Here is a 22,238-nt window from a genome sequence, read left to right as displayed (position 1 = left end):
AATCAGGTGTAACGGTGCGTCACCTATTTAAGAGGCCCCATGAACTACTTTCAGCAATTCAAGCTATAGAAACAATGTCACACAGCCCTGCTGCCTACACACTGACGCAGGGGGAGAGCCAAGTTCTCCTGGATAACCTCTCACACAGGCTGTCAAAACCCCCTTTTCCTTCAGACAAAGATGCCTGAAGCTAGCTGACGTGTCTATCAACAGAGTTACCTACACAGCAAGCAGACCGAAGGAAGAAGGGGAGGAGGGACTTAGTCACATTTCTGTGTTTTAAGTCTAAGCACAAGCTTCAGGGGACCCAATCAAAGAGGATGATAAGAGGGGAGGGGGAGCCTTTTCTAAAGATGAATCATCACAGGAACCCCACCCCCACCCCAAAAAGCCACATCCCAATAAAAATGTGAGGTCTGGCGGGTTTGCACAAAGCAAACAATGGTGGCATTTTAAACCCAGAACTCACCGCCTTCTACTCCAGGGCTGCTTAAATGTTCGCCACTCACGACCCTTTGCACCTTGAGAAAGCTGCAACTGGGCACGGGCGGCCGGGAATGCCCTGGATCCGTTCTACATATGACTGGGGGTGAGATTCTTGGTCCCTGAGCATTCAGAAACCTTTCAATGTTGCCAAAGTTTGGTGACACCCCACCCCCACATTCGGTGACACAGTTTCACCCATTCCAACTCACCGCAACCCTGTCATGCAGAGAAGAGCCACCAGCAGCCCCCTCCCCACGGTTTCCAGGACTGTACATCTTTACAGAAACGGAATGCCTGTCTTTCTCGCGAAAGACCGCACATATTTTATTTTTTCATCTGGCGCTGAGTGCTTTAACCACTGTGCCACCCGAGCTCCTTGGAGATCACTTTGACCCTCCTGCAACGACCAGTCCTCTAGCACAGGGGTGTCCTCACCATTCAGGTAAAAGGGCAATGTTTAATGTTCCTGCAAAGGAAGGGCCCACGAACAAGTCTGCTAATCAGCAGCTGCAAAGCCCATCAAGACCAACAAGTCATCTCTCCAGCGGTGGGCCGGCAACCACATCCACCATCCACAGGTGGTGGACCAGTTTGTACCAACAGACAGAGGGAATCACGCAGCTACCAAACCAGAAGGCGTGTCCTCAGTGGGAGGGCTTGCTTTACCTGACTTTAGCACATATCATACAGCCACAGTTGTCAGAACTGCATGGTGTTGGTACAATGACAGCTACTCAGACCAATGGAAAAGAACTGAAAAGCCAGAAATAAAATCATCAGCATACAGACAACTGATCTTTGATGAGGGCCCCAAAAATATCAAATGGGAAGCAGATGCCCTCTTTAACAAGTGGTGCTGGGGAAAATGGATATTTACCTGCAAAAAAATAAAGCAAGACCTTTATCTCACTCCATGCACAAGAATAAACTCAAGGTGGATCACAGGCCTTGAACTTTAACCCCAAACTATTAAGGCCATCAATGAGGGAATTGGGACCAGCTTGAGAACTTTGGCGCAGGGAATCCACAGGCTATCAGAAATAGGGAAGGACACAAACACAGAGGAGGCACAAATTGACAAGTGGGATATACTGAAGATAAAACACCTGTGTACATCAAAAGAATTCACCAAGACAGTAATAAGCGAGTCCACGGACTGGGAAACCATCTTTAGCAATGACACATCAGACAAAGGCCTTATTACTAAAATCTACAATACTCTGCTGGCTTCCAAAAAGAAAAAACTAATTGCCCACTGAGGAGGTGGGCAAATAACCTGAATATAAGTTTCACAAGGGCAGAAAACTGAAGGGCTAACAAACATGAGAAAATGTTCCCGATCTTTAGCCATAAGAGAAATGCAAATTAAAATAACAATGAGGTACCCCCTAACACCCTCAAAGGTAGCCCACTTCAAAAAATCAGAAGGCAACAAGTGTTGGAGGGGCTGTGGGGAGACAGGAACTCTCATCCACTGCTGGTGGACCTGTAAGTATGTACGGCCACTATGGAAATCAATCTGGCGACATCTAAAACAGATGGAAATCCAGTTACCATACGACCCTGCAATCCCACTACTGGGCATATACACAGAAGAGGCAAGAAACAAACCAAGGCCAGACATCTGTGCTCCAATGTTCACTGTGGCACAGTTCACAATTGCAAGGAACTGGAAGCAACCCAAATTTCCATCAACTGATGATTGGATTAAAAAACTGTGGTATATACATACAATGGAGTACAACGCATCGCTAAAAAGCAGTGATGAACGTATGAGGCACATAGCGGCATGGGAAGAACTGGAGGAAATCATGCTAAGTGAAGTAAGCCAAGCACAAAAGGACAAGTACAACATGAGCCCACTGAGGTAAGCTTAATAAAACAAAACATGCAAAAGGGGCATAGGGAAAAGGCTACTGTATACAAACATTCCTGGGGTGAAGACCATGTAGTATGGCAGGGACCAGATCAAATGCAGGGATGCACATGGTAGACCACTGGGGAGGAGGTGGGGAAAATAAATCAATCAATAGATAAATAAATTAAAAAATAATAATAAAGAAATGGGTAGCAGGGGCACAGGGCACTAACCCACCCAAGGAGAGGATATTGTTTATATCTCCACAGAGAAAGAGGGACCAGACTTCAACCCTGTGCTCCAAGATGTGAATGCAACAGACCAGCATGGAATAGGGAACCAGTGGAGAAGTCTGAGGGGCCAGCCCCAATCACAACTACGTGGACAGCTGCCCTTCCCCACAGAAGAATTTCGTTCAAAAGACGGCACTGAAAACAAAACAAAACAAAAAAGACGGCACTGAATCTGCAGCTCCGGGAGAGGGACGTATCTGATCAGAACACACGGGAGCAGATGAAGGGGGAGGAGGAGAGAGTGGAGCACATTCTGGCCCACCAGGCCTTGAGGACAATGTTCCCGATTAGAGCAGCCAGTCCACAAAAAGGACACATGGCCAGCCCACTATGAGACATGACGTCCCTCACTGATCCATGGCCCCTGCAGGGCACAGCACAGGAGACACAGTGTGGGAACTGTACCCAATGTGATCCCGCCACACCGAGGCAAAATACTAAAGGGGTGCAACAGAACAGCAAGGGTATGGAGTGGTGAGATCCCCAGGGAAGGCTGAAGGTGGACTTTGGGGCCAAGGTGTGGTACCCCAACAGACTGGACTGGAAAACACTCCTAAAGGCCAACAAACAGTCCTTGAACTAACTACAAGCTTTTCTTTCTTGTGTTTTGTTTTTTTGTTATTGGTTTGTTGTATATTGTTGCTTGGTTTTGCTCTGCCTTGCTTTTGTGCATGTTATTATTTCCAGAGGTCTTTCTAAAGAAGATAGGCTGGATGAACAATCTGAGGTTGAAAACAACGGACAGACAGTTCCGGGGGACATGGAAGGGGGGGAGGTGAGGGGAAAGGTAGTGGTGTTAACAAACCCAGGGACAAGGGAACAAGTGATCCAAATGGGTGGTGAGGAGGGTGTAGGAGGCTTGGTAGGGCGTGATCAAGGCTAATGTAACAAAGAGGAATTACTGAAACCCAAATGAAGACTGAGCATGATGGTGGGACAAGAGGAAAGTCAAAGGAAATAGAGCAAAGAACTAGGAGGCAAAGGGCATTTATAGAGGTCTAAATAAAGGCATGTACCTATGCAAATATATTTACATATGAGGATGGGGAAATATATCTATGTGCATATATTTATAGTTTTAGTATTAAGGTAGCAGGACATTGGGCCTCCACTCAAGTTCTCCCTCAATGCAAGAATACTTTCTTCTATTAAACTGGCATTCTATGATGCTCACCTTCCCGACATAACTGCTGAAGACAAAGCGGGTAAATAAGCAAATATGGTGAAGAAAGTTGATGGTGCCCGGCTATCAAAAGATATAGCATCTGGGGTCTTAAAGGCTTGAAGGTAAACAAGCGGCCATCTAGTTCAGAAGCAATAAAGCCCACATTGAAGAAGCACACCAGCCTGTGTGATCACAGGTGCGAAGGGATCAGTTATCAGGCATCATCAGAACAAAAAATCTTATCATAGTGAATGATGGGGGGAGTGTGGAATGGAGACCCAAAGCCACTGGACACCCCCTTACAGACACCCCCTTACAGAAGGGTCTCTGGGAGGAGATGAGCCAGTCAGGGTGCGATGTAGCAACGATGAAACATACAATTTTCCCCTAGTTCCTAAATGCTTCCTCCTCCCCCATTATCATGATCTACCTTGCAAGTCTGGCTAGACCAAAGGATGTACACTGGTGCAGCTAGGAGCTGGAGGCACAGGGAATCCGGGGCAGATGATCCCTTCACGACCAGTGGTGTGAGTGGCATTACTGGGAGGGTGGAGGGAGAGTGGGTTAGAAAGGGGGCACGGATTACAAGGATCTACATGTGACCTCCTCCCTGAGGGACAGACAACAGAAAAGTGGGTGAAGGGAGATGTCGGACAGTGCAAGATATGACAAAACAATAATTTATAAATTATCAAGGGTTCATGAGGGAGGGGGAAGCAGGGAGGGAGGGGGAAACTGAGGAGCTGATGCCAGGGGCTTCAGTGGAGAGCAAATGTTTTGAGAATGATGAGGGCAATGAATGTACAAATGTGCTTTCTACAACTGATGTATGTATGGATTGTGACAGGAGTTGTATGAGCCCCTAATAAAACAGTTAAAAAATAAGGCGTGTCCTGCTGAGCATAACCCATAGAGAGGAGCACAAGCAACAGGGGACAGTCCTGCAGAACCGCCGGGACAGAGACTGCCGAGGGCTTCTGACATCACAGTGAGGTACAAAAGACCCTTTAGGACGCCTGTGTGATTTCTGGCTGCATGTCAAGTGGCTCCCAGCTGCTGGAAAAAGTTCAGGCTCATCCGTTCGGCACATCGTAGCTCTAGCGATGAGCAAGCATGGACCACGAAACAGGCTAGGCAAACATTTCTCCAATTAAATCACCCCAGAGATACGGTGGCAATGAATATGGAATTCAACACTAGGCTAGCCAAGGTGATCTTTCAGAAGATGACACCCAACATGGAGAAAGTATAAAATGGTGACCTTGTGTCAGTGGGCTGCAGGGCCGCTGTCTTGCTCATATGCTAACGGGACCTCCCTTGGGATATGTCATAGGCCATACTCAAAGGGAGCACTGACAAGGAGGCAGACATCAGATTGTCCGGGACAATGGAAGCAGAGTGCAGGTGCCCATCTTCCAGTCAAGATCCACTGGAGAGCACGGTAAGACGGTGCACTTGTGCTTTTGGAAAATAGCCTGGCAGTTCTTCAAATGATCGAACAGAAAAAAACCATCATCTGTCTGTATACTTGTGACACAGAAAGGCCTGTACGTGACCGTTCACGGCAGCACTATTCATAACAGCCCAAAGTGCACACAAACAAGATGACCATACACTAGCGAATGAATACAGAACATGCGATGTTATCCATACAATGGGATGAGAGGAATCAAGTACCAGCACAGGCTGCAACATGGTGGGCCTTGAAAGCATTTTCTTAAATGAAAATTCCCCCCACAAGAGCACACAATATATCACTTTATCCATATTATATGCCCCAAACAGACAAATCTATAGAAACAGAAAGCAGTAGGGCTTAGAAGCAAGCTGCCAGTGGGCTCAAACTGCCGGCCCTTTGGTCATTTGTGAACATTCTAGAAACATTTCATCATACTCTGCAGTTGTGTCGACTGTGAAGTATGCAACGTGCACCTCAATAAAGCTGGCAAAATGAAGGGGAGAAAAAAGAACAGCTATCAAAAAGCATACCCCCTGCTGGTGTGTGTATATGAGCTCTCAGTTATCCTGAAGATCAAGGTGGCGGCATGTCACTGAAATGGATATGCCACTCCTCCCAAATCTCAGTGCAGAGGGTCACATGGACGCAATACAAATCCCATGGAAAGATGTTCACAATCGTGCCAGACCAGGAAACCAAACCACACTCCTGTCCTAAGTTGGAGTCCCGCTCCCAGCTGTCATGGGTACAGAAGCAGGCTGCTGGCCTGTCAGGTAGCAGCTGACTGCCTAACCACAGCTCCACTAGGCTTCCTGAGCCAATGGAAAATGCAAATTAAAAACAAAATGAGGTGCCTTACACACCTGTTCAGGTAAATACTGAACCCACCGAATGCTGCTAGGAAATGTAAAACAATGCAGCCATGTTAAATAATGATATATAATTGAACACAGACTGAGCGTATGACCAAGCAACCCAACGTCTAGACATTTATCCTAGAGAAATGAAAATGTATATTTTCATGCACCAATGGTGCAGATGTTAGCAACAGCATTATTTATAACTAAGGAGCCACACCAATACAGTAAGTTAATCATTAGGCTTTTAACTGCAAGATCAGCAGTTCAAATCTACCATCTACAGTCGAAAGAAGGGGGTATCTGCTCCCATCAAGATTTACAGTCTTGGAAACCGCAGGGAGCAGTTCTACTCTGTCCTATAGGGTCACTGTAAGTCAAGAGTGACTAGATGGTGGTTGTTTGGTGGAACTGTAAACTGCCAAGATCTGGAAATAATCCATATGTCCCTAAAACATAGGTCCCCAGAACGCCAAGGTGGCCTTTCTGAAGATGATATCTGGTAGAGAGTATGAAGTGACCTTGTGCCAGGAGCCCCCAGGGCCACCGTCTTGCTCATATGCTAACGCTGAGATGCATCGCAGAAATACACAGGAATAAGCAATACTCACATGACCAAAGATGAATCTTAAATGCTTCCCAGAGGTAACATCCTGTGTGGTTCTATTTATAGCACATTCTGGCAAAGGGAAAACTACTGTAGGGGCAGAGGGCCAATCAGAGGGTGCCAGGGCTCGCTTGAGGAGGACGCTGAAACTATTCTGTTCCCTGTATGCGGTGGTGACAACAAACATCTACCTACTTGTTAACACACACACACAACTGTACACCCAAAGCAGTGAATTTTACAGTGTGTAAACTGAGAAGTACACATGTGGAGGTGGACGTGTTCCCTGGGGTTGCCTAGGCTGAGGTCTCTCCCACGGAGTTACTGGGGGTCTGAAAATCCAACCTTCCAGCTAGCTTACTAGAACCAAACCATTATCCCAGCAGGGCTCTCTGTGGTGGAGAAAAAAATCAACCAAAGAGAAAGCACACAACGTTGCTTTGGCTACGGAGGGCATGTACCTGGTCAGAAAAATGTTCAAATCTGTGGCTGGGAGGAAAACGGCTGTAGGAACAAAAGATGAAATAAAATAAATTGAACGATGATGGTCTCACGTACTGCATGCCAGGGAAAATTCAACTTTCCTCACTCACGATCCATGATGAAAGAGGCAAAAGGAAATGCACCGTTAAAATGACCGTAAGTGACGTAACAGAAGAATGTAGGTCCTTCTATTGGCTCAGAAGTTAGCCTGACACACCAAGAGGCTATTGTGGAACAATCTGTAATTTAGGACTGAGAGCAAAGTCAGTTTACTAAAATACAAAAACTTGCAGGCACCAGCATCTCATTTGCTTTCTCAGGCATTCAGTAACATTACCCCAATAACTAAAGTTAAAAAAAAAGCCTGTACGGTCACTACACGAGGGGCCTTCGACTTTGGCCATCGTTAGTTTGCTGGACAACACGTACAAGAGGAGAGTGGTGAGGGCCTGCTGGGACCCAGGGCTGGCCAGACAATAAGGCATGTCTCTGGGAATATTAGTTTTGTACTTAGAGCACAAGTGTTCAAGGGAACATCATAACCTCCCTATTAAGACACCCTTTGGTAGGGGAACAGCTCCTTCTCATCATCTTTAATGAACTGCATCCAGAGGAAAAATGGAGCCACACTGCTTTCTGCTGTTTTATTACGGCGAGCTGGCTCATAATGAACACTAGACAAGAGAAGGGTCATGGTGGAGATCTAGGCAAACAATCCCTGCTGGGAATGAGCTGCTTCAGCACATCATGTTCCCGAGAAATCAGAGAGCCTTTTGCCCTATCTTCCGGCAGAACAAAAGGAACCCTCCGGCGCACTGTTCAGATACCACCAGGCCCAGAATGTTGCTTGAGATTTCGCAGCGTCAGAGTCCTAGCCCATCAAGCTGGCCACGACCTTCAGGTTGCTCACGAGTCTCAGAATGGGCTTGGTCAGTTAAACTCACATGGTCATTCACTATAGTCTCAGACTCTAGGTCTAAACACCCATTAGGATATTCCAAGAGCTCCAAAGAGTTGGGCCTGGATAATTTTTCGTTGGGGGGTGGGGGGGCTTTACAATGCACGAGACGACATTCAAAAGCACCCCTGGCCTCAACCCATTAGCTGCCTGTATCATCCTCACCCCTACCCTCACAGCCACCACAACTGAGTTGGTTCTGATTCAGAGGGACCGTACAGGACAGAGCAGAGCCACTGCGGATCTTTACGGATGCAGACACCTTCATCTTTTGCACAGTGGCTAGTGGAGTCAAACCAGCATCTTTTGGTTAGCAACTTAACCCTTAACTCACTGTACCACCAGCGGTGCTCTTCACTCAACCGTAACAACAGAAATGTTCTCAGACATTCAGTACAGGGAGTCATCAAAGGGTATCGATCAAAACCAAACCCGCTGCCATCGAATTAATGCCAACTCACTGTGACCCTATAGGACAGGGTGGAACCATCTCTGTGAGTTCCCGAGACAGGAACCCTTTCCAGCGGCAGAAAGGCCCATCTTTCGCCCTCCGAGGGTACAGAGAGGTACACAGCACCGCACTGAGGTGGCTCAACCCCAACGTCGTGTTCTATTCTCCATTAGGACTCCCCACACACATCCTTGACACATACTCTCTAATTACAGAAGGGCTTCAGATGGTAGAGGCTCCACGGTCTTCTCTGGCCTTTTAATGTTGGTTTTCATTCTTTTTAAAACTCGAGTTCAAATAGAATGCAAATCATCTCTCTGTACGTACCGAAATGGAATTCCATTTTCTCTGTCTCAATGAAAATATTGTTGGTACTAAAGCAAAGCGGACTAGCTTTGGGATTTGGGAAGATAGGAGAAATAAACTGTTCTGATATGAATTCCCCATGCACACATGTGAACTAAAAGATTTCCAAAAACTAAGACCAATTCGCCTACACCTCTAAAGCGTCTCGAACCAGAGGCCAATACAAGTGTATGCATGGTATGCCATGTGGAAGAGTTTGGAGAAAGGTTGGAGTGAAAAATAAAACAGATGTGTGTCTTCATTTGATCAGGTAACTAATTCTTAAATAGACTACATTAAAGCAGATTATAAAATTACAATACAGGCCAGTGGTGAGTGGGTGAAGGTGAAGGTGAGAGCGAGAGTTGGTTACTTAGTTTTTCTTCCTGGCAGATATAGTTTCCAGGAGGTTTCTGAAAAATCGAGAGGGCTACTATGATTCTGGGCAAAGTGTGTTATTCACAGAGATGACAGAGATTTGTATAAACATTATTTTGCTTCTCTTCCTTAGGGACAAATGCTTGGTTTTATATCCTTTAATCCAGAACTTGTACTATTTTCCCTTTGGGGAACAAAGAGCAGGAAAAATCAGTAAGCCTAAGGAACAGAACTTGGAAAACCCACTCTAAATTAAAATTACTCTAACATTAGGATTGGGTTTCTGCAATGTGAACAAGACAGTCAGCCTTATATCCGAGTGATTTATAAAGTTCTCACTTTTCTAAAACATCATAGGTGCTGTCCCATGGGAAAGTTTTCGATGAGTGGAGCGACTCCAAAGAGCAGCCCTTGAAGAAAAGGTATTCTCCTTCTATCAGAACTCTGAATCCATAATTAGAGAACTCCACCCTCAGTATGTTACGTTTCCTAATACCGACACCACCACAAAAACCACTAAGGCAGCGAAGGTTTGGTAAACACTGTTTCTCCTTTTTGTTTTTCCTGCTGAACCCAAAATGCTTCTGTTAAGCTGGAATGAAGTTTGGTAGTTATGGTAAGCGGGGAGGATTTTAGTATATGCCGACAGTGTTTGTAGGTTTGTGAATGTTAAATCCCTTGGCATAGATCTCTTTTCCGTTATTAAAATAAAATCGTGTTCACATTGTCATTTACTAGAAACCTACTACTTTATACCATAGTATCAACCTTTACTGTCACCTTATCAGGTAAGTATATCATCTGCCTTTCATCCTTGAAGGGGTCGGTGGCTCAGGCCCCAGACAACCCAGCACCTATCCTGGTATCCGACACTGAGATCCTGGCTGTAAACACTCTCAGACGGTTCTGACAGGCAACAAACTCCCAAACAACAAAACTACACAATGCATGTTGCTGAAGAGCACGACTTCTATTTGTGAATGTGTCATTGTTTTGTATCTCTCCTTCTCCACTCCACCTCTAAAACCTCCCCCTCGGGGTTGTACTTTGACTTTCACAGGTGGTAATTTTGTGATAGAAAATTCCAAAAATGAGGACCTGATGCAATGGGCTTAAGTGGAGAGCAAATGCCATGAGAATGATTGGGGCAGGGAATGTATGGATGTGCTTTATACAATTGATGTATGTATATGTATGAACTGTGATAAGAATTGTATGAGCCCCTAATAAATTGTTAAAATTTAAAAAAGAAAAAAAAGAAAGAAAATTCCAAAAACATGATGGCCTATACAGGCAGGATTAATTAAATCTTCTAGGTTTTGTTTTTCTAATTTCCCAACAATTCATACTTGAAATACAATGAATGAAGTTCTTTTAAAATATCATAATCTTCAAGGTCTTCCTAGGCCCAAGATTAATCAATACAAACCTACATTGCTGGTTTTCAATTTTTTGGAAAAAACATGCTAGAAAGGAACCCTGTGATTGATGGCAGCTGCCTACCAAAGGTCGGGGGTTTGGGTCCACCCACAGTTGCCTCGGAAGAAAGGCCTGGACGTCTACTTCTGAGAAGTCAGCCAGTGAAAGCCCCGTGGAGCACAAGGTCACCAGAAATCCAAATCAACTTGACAACTGGGTGTGTGTGCAAAATCAAATTACCTCCGCTCTCCTGATCCTCAGTAACATTATATTTAAGTCAAATGAACAAGACCAGCATACTATGAGACCTTCAGTTAACCTAGCAATGAAAACAAATTTCTGGTAATCTCCTCTCTGCCCAATCTAGCTCAGTGGAGATTCCCTTAATACAGGGTACAGTTCTGAGGCTTTTTCTAACCACCCATTAAAAAACTAAAAAGATGGAGGGAGGTCTGCACGTTATGGGAGTGCTTTCACAGGGGAAGGAGCAACACACTAAAGCACAATTTGTTTCAACTTGGTGTCTACGACCGTAACATGCATCAGACTCGGCAGTGCTTCCCAGTGAGTGGACTCTGACAGCCCTGTTTCACGAGAAGACCTGGCTCCCAGGGAGGGGTTCCACGGCTGAAATCCAGGGCCAAACTGCTGTAAACTAGATAAAGTTACCACATCGGTGGAGAATTTCTTGAGGATCCACCTGTGCACCCAGAATTCCATGCAATTATGTTATGTGAGAGATGACAGAGAGAATGAGAGGTCTGGAGTCTCATCCGATCCAATTTATAATCGTTGCAACTGTTAACAGATATATGCATGAGCAATTTCTTCTGCTTTCAGCCACCCAGTCGTTGACATTAGGTCAGAGGCCAAGGGCAGATTTTCGCAGCAGCGCTTTAGCTGTGGTGGCTGAACTTCCTAAAGGGCCATCAGCCTAATGCAGTACAGCGAGTCTCTGAGACAGACTTATCGAAAGTTTCCTCCCACCCGAAGGTAGGCAGTGAAGAAAATCAATTTACGAGTCATTCCGGTGCCTTTACAACGTGACTGGGGAAGGCCAGCGGGCTGTGCGCCTCCATGTCCTCTTCCCATGAAGCACACATCTAGACACCATCTCCTCGTCTCCCCCCGAGTTATGAGTTGCCAGGTGACTAAGCACTGCCAGGGGGGTGAGCAGAAACACTCCACCATCTATACACTGGGCTGCTAACTGCAAGGTCAGTCATTCAAAATACCACTGGTTCCACGGGAGAAAGACGAGGCTTTCCACTCCCGTAGAGTTACCATCTCCGAGATGCCCAAGGGCAGTGCCACCCCGGCCCATAGGGTGGCTGTGAGTCAGGACTGACCGGATGGCGGGGAGTTTTATCTGGGAGGACACAGGGGGGCTGCTAACCCCAAGACTGTCCATTCAAACGCATCAGACTCTGCACGGGCCATCCGTCGGCCTCCGGAAGCCCCACAGGAAAGCTGCTCCACTGTCCTACCCGGTGGTCACGCGGGGTCAGAAGTGACTCGATGGCAGTGGGTTGGGTCTGAGTGTTGCCGTAGCGAGGCCCGGGCACAGGAAAACTCCCCAGACAGGACCCTACACGTTCCCGGCACGCTGCTGGCGGTATGCAAAGGCGTCACAAAAGAGACGGCCCTGGGGCTCCCCACTCACTGCACGGAGGCAAACAGCTGCGTGGGCAGGAATGCCCTGCTCGTGGGCAGGAACCCATCTCCCATCATCATCAATCTGGACGCTCCACGGCAGCAGCTCAAGTCAGGCACGAAAGCACCAGCAGCAAACAAGGACAAGGAGGTGAAGGCGGCATAATAACCATGGGCAACTCAATCGGCATACTCGAGGTAAACCTGTTTGGGCACAACAAGGAATCTGCTCTGGCACGACGTGAAAAACAACTAAGGGCCGTGGTTGAATCACTGACCCTCCAGTTCCACAGTTCAGCTTCCTTGTTGGCCTTCACATTTGTGGCAACCCAGGGAACAAAGGGTCAGACCACTGCGCCCCACAGGACCCAGGCTTTCATGACGATTTTCTTAAAGTAGTTCGTCATGCCTTTCTTCCTAGTTTGTCTTAGTCTAGAAGCTCTGCTGAAACCTGTCCAGAAGCACCAGTGCTCTGGCCTGCTTTTATACTGCCTTTCTTGCATTGGTCTTGTAACACCCACCCAATGACTAGGCGGAGCTAAGAACTCGGAGCCAGCCTGGGGGCAGGAGACTTGCTGGCTGCGTGTGCGGTGGCTCTGGACGCTTGTCGGTGGAACTAGCAAACTACCTGCTTCACTAGGGCCTCCCTGAGACCAGCCAGCCTGAGACACCTAAAGCTACGGGGTAAGGGCTAAGGAAAGAGGTTTGCCTTCGGATACAGTTGAAAAGAGGCTGTCCTGATCTAAGAACTGTATCCCGAGTCTTTTCTGATCCTGAATTGCAACCTGTTACTTCCTCATAAATCCCATCGTCGTGAGTCTTGTCTGAATTCTATCTGGCGACCGCAAGAAATTACCAAACCCAGCAGACAGTGGAGGTCTGTGGGAGGGATGGTTATTAGAACCTGAATAAAAAAAACATTAGAAAAGTCTCCACCTCAGATAATTGGCCATGGGCTTATGATACTGATGGTGAGTCAACCAGCTCATCACAGTCACACACAAGCCTTCAGGGACGGGCAGGTGGGGCTACCCTTAAGAGCCTCGGCTGAAAACTGAACCCACATAGAAGGTGAGACCCACGAGGGCCCCAAATAAGAACTGGCACACCTCACCCCTGTTCTGCGAAGGTCTTCCACACTTCCTCTGCCAACGATGGCATTATTCATAGTAAAACAAGTCGAGGTCTATGCTGGCGGTGTCCCCAGAGGACATCATGCTTAGAGGGGCAGTGAAAGTGAGGAAGGCCCTCAAGGAGCTGGACGGACACCGTGGCTGCAGCAACGGGCTCAAGCACAGGAACAATTGTGGGGATGGCGCAGGACTGGGCACTGTTGTGCGTAGGTCCCTATGGGTCAGAACCGACTCAATGACACTTCACCGCAACAGGTTTACTATAAAACTATTACCAACGTCTTACCATGGAAGATACTAAAGGATACCATGAAGAATTTAAAGACCACTTTGGATGCTTCTTGGCTTTGCCCTAAACCCTCCTCTTGGACCCTGAGAACCATAGAACGCAGGTGCTCCTTTTATTGTCCCACAGGATCCAAACTAAGCACACTGCTACCACACCACTACTCCTTACTGTTGGAGACCCCCCCCCCTCCTTCCTCTGCTCCTGATTTTCTTGGTTGGTCTTATTATACACAGACCCTTTATTAGAAAGTAATTTAGGAGATTAAACATGGATAAATGTAATAAATCAAGGAATAAATTTAACACTAAGTCGTCATTATAGGCCCTATACTTTCACCTACTTAATTCCATTTTAATCCTTAAAGTAAAGGAAGTGTCTAGCCTTTATTCTCCACTTTACAAATAAATGAGGAAGCTAAAGTTTGTAGAAATTTAAGAAATAAAGAAATCCTTCCCAGCCACACAGCAAGGGAGCGTACTGGGGTGAGGCTGACCAGAGCTGGACCCCGACCCTCACTCTTTCCACTCCACACAAGCACAATGACCCACTGGGACATCGCCCTGCCTTCTCATGAACTGACCAAATGCTTGAGAGAGGTGATTTGGGTTCCTTTCAAGTTTCATTTGATTAATTCGTTGGCTCTCAATATTTCCATCCTTCTAGGTACGCCCTACTGTCCCCACCAGATCCCAAACCCTAACATCCCCTTTCCCGCATCAAAGCAGGTTCCAAACTGCAACATAGTGTATCAACCCAGGAGCGGCGAAGATCTAGTCTTACATCACCCAGGTTGGTCGGGGCAATTCCCTCAGGATCTAGTCAGTGAGACCAATGAAGTTTTGGTTTCTCTAAGAATTTCTCCAGACTCTTTCTTTTAAAAAAATCCTTAAGAGTCCTACATTCCCATTTTGAAAGATCACCGCTTTTGTTAAGTCCAGGGAAATAGGCATGTGCTGAGGAACTGAACACAAGGAACCGGTTTACGATTTCCTGGGCGTACGGAAGATCCCCCTATGCCCTCTATAACTGGTCCCGGGGGACGGAGAGGCATTTCTACGATATCTTTCCCGTTGACACAACTTGGGGGACATTAAAGATAATTCATAGGGCCGTGTAATGGCTATGATTTTCTTTAAGTGTACTGTAATCATTTACTCATTGCGCGTCCCTAAAGGTCAAGTGCAGACAAACCACTCAACTAATCAGCACCGCCAACACTTGGCAGCAGTTGTAAGCACAGCATTGAGCCATAAATGACGGCACAAGATTCCCAAATACCAGCATTCTGTTGACTGGCATATGTTTTTGTTATTAGTCATACCCCTCTCCCCCCAACACACCCCCCCGCAAAAAAAAAAACGACCCACAAACCCACTGCCAACCCAGTCAGTTCCAGAGACTCTGGGCCACTTGGCCCCCAAGGCTGTAATCCTCACGGCAGCAGGCCGAGGAAGGTCTGCGAGGTTCGAGCTTTCACGTCAGCAATAGAGCACCAACCACTGCACTACCAGGCCCTCTCGTAGCTCATCATAAATCCTCCTAAGTTAGGTGAACAACAGTTACGGCTACAATAGATTATTAAGAGGTATATTTTTATGACAAAGTTCCACTCAGAAACACTTCTTTCTTGTTTAAAAGGGAATTTCAACATCAAACACTTTTTTTAAAACCAAAAATCTATGTCTACAGGGGACGTTTAAGAACGATACACCTGCCTGCACCAGGTTCTTCGGATTGCAAAGGTCAAAGCTGTTTGGTGCCCGAGAGCCCGCTGTGCTGAGAGTCCTTCTCGTGAATGGCTCCCATGGCAGTCCAGGGCCGCACTCTATGGGCCTTACCTTCAGGTAGGAGCCATAATACTTGGTGACGTACGGGCTGTCGCACTGACTCAGCACAGTGATCTCTTGTTGAATGTCCTCGATCTCATCTTCAGCCTCTTCCAGGTCAATGATTTTTATGGCAACCACTTTCTGAGTCCGATTGTCAATGCCCTTGAACACCTCCCCGAAAGAGCCCTTTCCAATTTTCTCTAATTTGGTGAAAAGCTCTTCTGGATCTGCCTTGAGGTTCTGTAAGAGAGAAGAGAGAGAGAGCGGTCAGTTAACAACTCCGAGTGGGGGTTTCATTTTCTGTTTTATTAAGAAAGTTACAAACCCGTCTTTCCAGGTCTGATGTTTACCTTACTTCAGGAATCAGGCCTAAATAAAATGGGGCAAATTCTTAGCACACGACCCACCTCGAAAGGAAATGGGAAAGCTCAGCAGACCTGTCACAGGAGACTGAGTCAGTGATCAAAACGGGGGGGGGGGGGGGGGGGGGCGGGCGGGCGCAGCTTCCCTGGGGAACTTCTCCAGCCACTTTGAAGAGCGCTGAGAAAGACACTGTGTGAATTCTTCAAAGAACACTCCCTGCTTCGTCCCATGAAAAGAACATAACCCAAAGCAGATAAAGATACACACACCCCTCCCCCAGGCAGATAAAGACACACACACCCCTCCCCCAGGCAGATAAAGACACACACCCCTCCCCCAAGGCAGATAAAGACACACACTCCCTACTTCATTCCATAAAAAGAACATAACCCAAAGCAGATAAAGACACACACACACCACCACCCCTCCCCCATCCACCTTTTCCAGATCAAGGTCTTTTATGGATATAGGTGTAAAAATCTTCAGGAAAATACCAGCAAGCTAAACCCAACAACGCATTGAAAGAATCAGCATCGCGATCAGGTGAGACTTATTCCAAGAATACAGAGGTGTTTCATTCACAGGTGATATAAGAAAATCAATCACCATGATACAGTGCATTAACAGACAAAGAAAAAGAACCACATAATAAGCTCTACAGACCCAGAAAACAAGTGTGGCAAAAAAAAAAAGAATCTAACACTCTTGATGAAAAGCTTAAAGAAACCTGGAACAGAAAAGAAATTCCTCAAATGGATTCAGGGCACACAAGAGAAGCTAACAGCCAACAATATGCTTAACGAAGGCTACGTTTTCCTCTTACAATCAGGAACAAGGTCAGGATACGAGTTTTTACCACATCTCCATATTGGATTAGAACTCACAGAGCAACTTAAGACGAGAGAAAGAAATCAAATGTATACAGATTGGAAAGGAAGAAGTGCAATGATCTCTATTCACAGATGATGCTATTGTGATGTTAGGTGCCTGAGATTCGGCTTCCACTCAGCAACCCCAGGCCAAACAGAGTGAAACGCTGCCCCGGCCTGTGCCATCCACAGATGATACGAACTTAAACACACAGTACCCCAGAGTCCTTGAGAAACTTCCAGAGCTGAAAGGCCACGTCCAAAGCCAACAAACAAAAAACACCACTCATGAGAATTCTGAAAGGGAAATTAGGCAAACAATTCCACTTACAATTGCATCTAGATTCTAGAATTTTAAAAAAACAGGGGTACAATGGATTTATATACTGAAAACTTTCAAACAATGCCAAAAAGGATTAGAGATTTAAATAAACAGAAAGATGTTCCATGTTTATAGAGTTGAAGGATTAACATGTTGTGGACACAACCCTAGGAATTTCTGGATTCAGTGCAAACCCACCCAAATTTCAACAGCTTCCTTTAAGAAATTGAAAAACCCTCAACTTTATATGAAACTATCAGCAGGCTTCAAATACCTACAACAATAGTGTAAAAATAATCAAACTAACATAAGAGGACTCACATGTCCTAATCTTAAAATACACGAAGGAGAACCGCTGGCACCGTGGGTTAGGCGTTAGGCCCCTAACTACGAGGTCAGTAGTTCAAACCCACCAGCTGCTTTGTAGAAGTAAGATGAACTTGCTGCTCCTATAGGATATAGTGTCTCGGAAACCCTACATAAGCTCCGAGTTAGAACTACAGCAGTGGGTGAGTTGGTTTGTTGGCATACAGCTACAATAATCAAACCAGCCTGGTACCGATATACCAACAGACACAGAGACCAATGGATCAGAACAGACAGTCCGTAAGAAACCCACCACGTAAGTCAACCTATCTTTGCCAGCAGTGCTAAATGAATTCCATGGGGAAAGAAGAGTCTCTTCAATAAATGGGGCTGGGATTGATATTAGATTTCCACACATCGGCAAACGAAAGTGAAGCCTGGCCTCACATCACACACAACAACCTTGAGACTGGATTCAGGGCTTCAGAGGAAAACTAAAACCGGAAAATGCTTACGGGACGAGGGCGACACTGCCAAGCCTCGCTTTCAAAATGGATTGTCTAATACAGCAACAGAAGCACAAAGAGCAAAAGTCAAAATCACTACCTGGGACCTCATGAAAATTAAAAATGCTTGCTTTTAAATGATTTAAAAAAGAGAGAAAGCCTTTATTCACCTCAAGACTACCAAAAAATGGAAAGACAAGCTACAAACGGAGAAAATATCTTTGTGTACCATACATTGGACAAGAATTTAATAGCCAAAAGATAACAACTAAAAAAGAGACAACCTAATGAACACACTTGAATAGACATGTCACTGAAAAGGACATTCCCCTGGGCACCAAACACATGAAAAGATGGCTCAGCCCATTAGCCATCTGACAGATGCAAATCAACTCCTCAGTGCTTGTTTTCTGGGCCCCCGGGTCAGCGCAGACTCAGAGAGACCCTACTATGTGCAGCAGAAGAAAAGTCCTGCACCATCTTCAAAACCGTCACTTTGCTTGGGCCCATTGCTGGAGCCACTATGCCAGTCCATACCGGTCTGCTTCACCACAATAAACTACCAGGAAACGCCTATTAGGACTGCTGAGAGTGTGTGTATGTGTGTGTGTGGGGAGGGGGGAGACAGGGATGAGGAGAAATTGGTGTTTATTCACTGCTGACTAGCATGCAAAATAGTAGGGCCACTGGGTTCTCATCCAACTAAAAATAGAACCACCCTATGACCAGCATCTCCACTCCGAGATACAAACTCACAAACACCAATGCAGACACCAAAGCTGAGCCTGGCCCACCAATGTTCCCTGCAGCACTGCTCACAACAGACAAAGGGGCGCAGCACTCCATGTCGGTCAACAGTGCAATGGCCGCGGTGCGGAAACGAAGCCCTGACAGACGCTACAGTATGACGACACTGGAAAATAGGATGCTGCGTGAAGCCGACCCTAAGAGGGCAACTATTTATAACCTCACTAATATAAAAAGACAAGAAAGGGCCAGTGTACAGAGACCAAAACGTCTTAGTGGTTACAGAGAGCAGGAGAAATGGGGGCGGGAGGGGGGTGTTAGAAGTGACCGAAATACTGTACCGATTAAGGCTAGAGTTGCAGAGCCAATTGTGATTGCTTTCAGTTAAGTTGTGCACCCATACAAAGCTAGGTGACAGACAAATACACAACGATGACAAGAAGTGGGAAAGATCAACTGCGAGGATCTGGTGCCTTGGATGGGAAGTTCGGGGCTTTGGTTTCATGAGACGTCCGTCCCAGTTATCTAGCCTAACAACGTGTCCAGTGCCTCTGTTCTCTTGCTTAATTCTGTGCGCATTATGTAGGGACTTCAAAGCAGTCACGCGGTGACCCATGGACAACCCTGGTTTCTTTGCCCTGGAACAACGGAGGAAGGAGGAGGAAAGTGGAGCCGCAGGAACCTATGGCTGGCTGGCTGCCTCCTGCCTTGAGACCAGAACTGGATGGTGCCAGGCTACCATTACTGAACGTCGGACCAAACATTCCATATCAGAATCCTGGCCCCAAAAGGGAAAATGCAGAAAAGGATTTCAATTTCTCATGGGCGCTCAGCTGGATGAACGCCTCAAAGGACTGCCCTAAAATAATCTTTAAATAGTAAACCAAAACAGAAGTTCAACCAAAAGAATAATGAAAGGTCCGTGGTGAGCATTATGCTCGTTGAGAACTATCTAAAACCAAACCCAACCCACTGCTGCCACGTGTCCTCACGTGACATCCTCAGAGTGACCCTGCAGATGGCTTCCCAAGACTGTGTGTGCGTGTGTGTGTGTGTGTGTATCCATCCCCGGATGAAAGGTTTTCATTTATTTATTTAAATCATTTTATTGGGGCTCATACGACTCTTATCACGATCCACACATACATCAACTGTGAAAAGCACATTTGTACATTCCTTACCCTCATCATTCTCAAAACATTTGCTCTCCACGTAAGCCCCTGGCATCAGCTCATTTTTATCCCCAGCCCAAGACTCTATTTTTACAGGAGCAGACTGCCTCATGTTCCTCCCAAAGAGCAGCAGCTGGCCTTGAAAACCCAACCTTTTGTTTGGCAGCCCGATGCCTTATTCACAGCCTTAGCAGGGCTCCTGAAATATTAGCTCTTTGGGACCAAATTAACATCAACAACTCGAAGACTAGCTGGGTACCTGAGGGAGGAGAGAGTGTGTAAGGAACAATGCCAGGAGGGTAAAGGAGACTGGGAACAGCTGCTCGACTAGAACTCGATCACTGTTACAAGGTGACATGTCGCAGCAACAGGTACAAACTGTTGGGGTGTGATTTGCTGGGTCAAGGCACAACAACAAAACCGGGGGTGGGGGTGGGGGGAGATTTCAATGGCACCCTGCGGAGAAGCACTAGCCTGGCCCAATGCGCCCCATAGCAGGAGAAGCCGTCGTTACCCCTACAGAACACATGTTCTCTCTGAAACACCGCCGTCTGAGCAAGAGGATCCCAGGCCAACCCTCACCTCTATTAATCTGCAGGGAAACCGAAACACTGCAAAAGAAGGGACAAAGAGGAGGAACGAAACCCTGAGATCTGTGCTGTTAACTGAGCTGCCTACAGTGTTGGGGTCGACGATGACAACAACGAGTTAAATGAGCTCGACGGACTAAGTGGTAACCACTAACTGGCTTTCCAAGTGAAACTCACTGAGAATTGGCTATGAAGAACTTCCCAAACATCACACTGGTAATCCAGGGGTCCTCCTGGGCGGTCTTCAATGGGCACCATGGAAACAATGTGCCACAGTCACGTAAGAGGTAGGTGCCCAGAACCATTGTGAGACCCAGAGGCGGACCGTGTAAACAGGCTCACGAAGCCTAGCAAGCAAGCTAGTGAAAAGGAACTCCGTATGTGTGGTGGACATGCTACTGTACACACACATGGACCTCATGAGAAATGGGCTGTAGGGTTACCAGGGAAACCAAAGGCACGATGCATGATAGAGACCACCTCACAAGCTCTTCCACCCTCGAAGGAAGGAGGCTGGCCTGCTGAGATGGTTTTACAAACTGCCCAGAGCAACCAGTCCCACACTTTACCCAGTCCCTGAGGTCATGAAGCAAATCAAACACCCGCTGTGCCTAAAACAGAATTTTCCACCTTCATTTCCATTTGAAGTTCTGCACTAAACTTATCAACTGAGTTATTAATCTTCAGATTCAACATATAAACGGGGTTATTAATAGTTAGGTACCTTTAATTTTTTCTGAGCAATTGCTAACCGGTCTTTAATTGTGGAATTAGGTGTCCAATGCCTGTTATTCACAATGTACTCCTGAAGACTGCATGTGCGCACACCAGAGCTTAAAAAAACACTCTGTCTGATTCCCGAGTTCGCCAAGATAATCACCGGACAGCAGGCAGATGCCCTTAACGCTTAGTGAGAGGACTGGTGTCTAAGACTAGAGGAAACCCCTAAAATATCTTCTTGTTCATCTGACTAGAACCAAAGTTACTATTTTCAAACAAGAGTACTCCAAAGTGAGCACTTTCCAAAGGACGTCTGGGGCACATGCCCCGAGAGTGCTTGGCGGGCACCGCGTACCCCACTCAGCTTGCACACGGCCGCCTGAATCTGCATCGTCATCCCATCTCCAGCACAGCCCTGAGCATGAAAGGAGTTTAGGGAGCGAGGAGACAGAAGAAACATTCGTTCCCTAAACGAAGTACAAAAAAGCCCCGGCGTGAGTAGCTGGCCCCACTGTCAGCAGCGACAGCCTCCCTTACCTCTGTCCTCCGGGCATGAGGGAGGACGCCCCTCTTCTTCTTCAAGGCCAACCCTAACAACGGGGCTTTTGAATCCATCCTTCCTTCTCTGCTGCAGGATACCGCACCACCTACCATCCCTCTGCTCCCTCTGCTTCTTCAGTTCACCCCTCCCGCTGGCTCTTGGCCCTTGTCCTGGCAACATTCTCAAGTTTCTCCAGTTAAAAAATACCAACAAAACCAGGAGTCCTTGAGCAAGACCATCCCCCAGCCTCTCCTTCCTCTGTAGATCCTTTGAAGTGGGGTTCCCGAGAGCCACCGGGCCTTGCCCAGTCACCTGTGCCCCAGCCCACTGCACCCTGCTCTGCTCTCCCCACCACAGGCTGGTCACCAGGCCGCAGCCTTGCAGTTCCTTGGGAGCGCTGGGCACTCGCCCTTGGCAGTGGAGGCTCTGCTCCTCAGTC

The 22,238-nt window shown here is 46.7% G+C and overlaps 1 protein-coding gene across 1 annotated transcript in view; it reads right to left on the bottom strand.

Annotated features, from left to right (window-relative positions):
* The window catches only part of STK24 (serine/threonine kinase 24), a 130,565-nt gene that overhangs the window by 50,646 nt on the left and 57,681 nt on the right, over positions 1–22,238 (bottom strand). Inside the window, exon 2 of the mRNA XM_075563475.1 lies at positions 15,673–15,903. Coding sequence (XP_075419590.1) covers positions 15,673–15,903 — 231 coding nt within the window. The remainder of the gene's footprint in view (positions 1–15,672; positions 15,904–22,238) is intronic.

Source organism: Tenrec ecaudatus, chromosome 11, assembly GCF_050624435.1.
Source record: "Tenrec ecaudatus isolate mTenEca1 chromosome 11, mTenEca1.hap1, whole genome shotgun sequence".
Lineage (NCBI taxonomy): Eukaryota > Metazoa > Chordata > Mammalia > Afrosoricida > Tenrecidae > Tenrec > Tenrec ecaudatus.
This window is presented reverse-complemented; position numbering and strand designations above follow the sequence as displayed.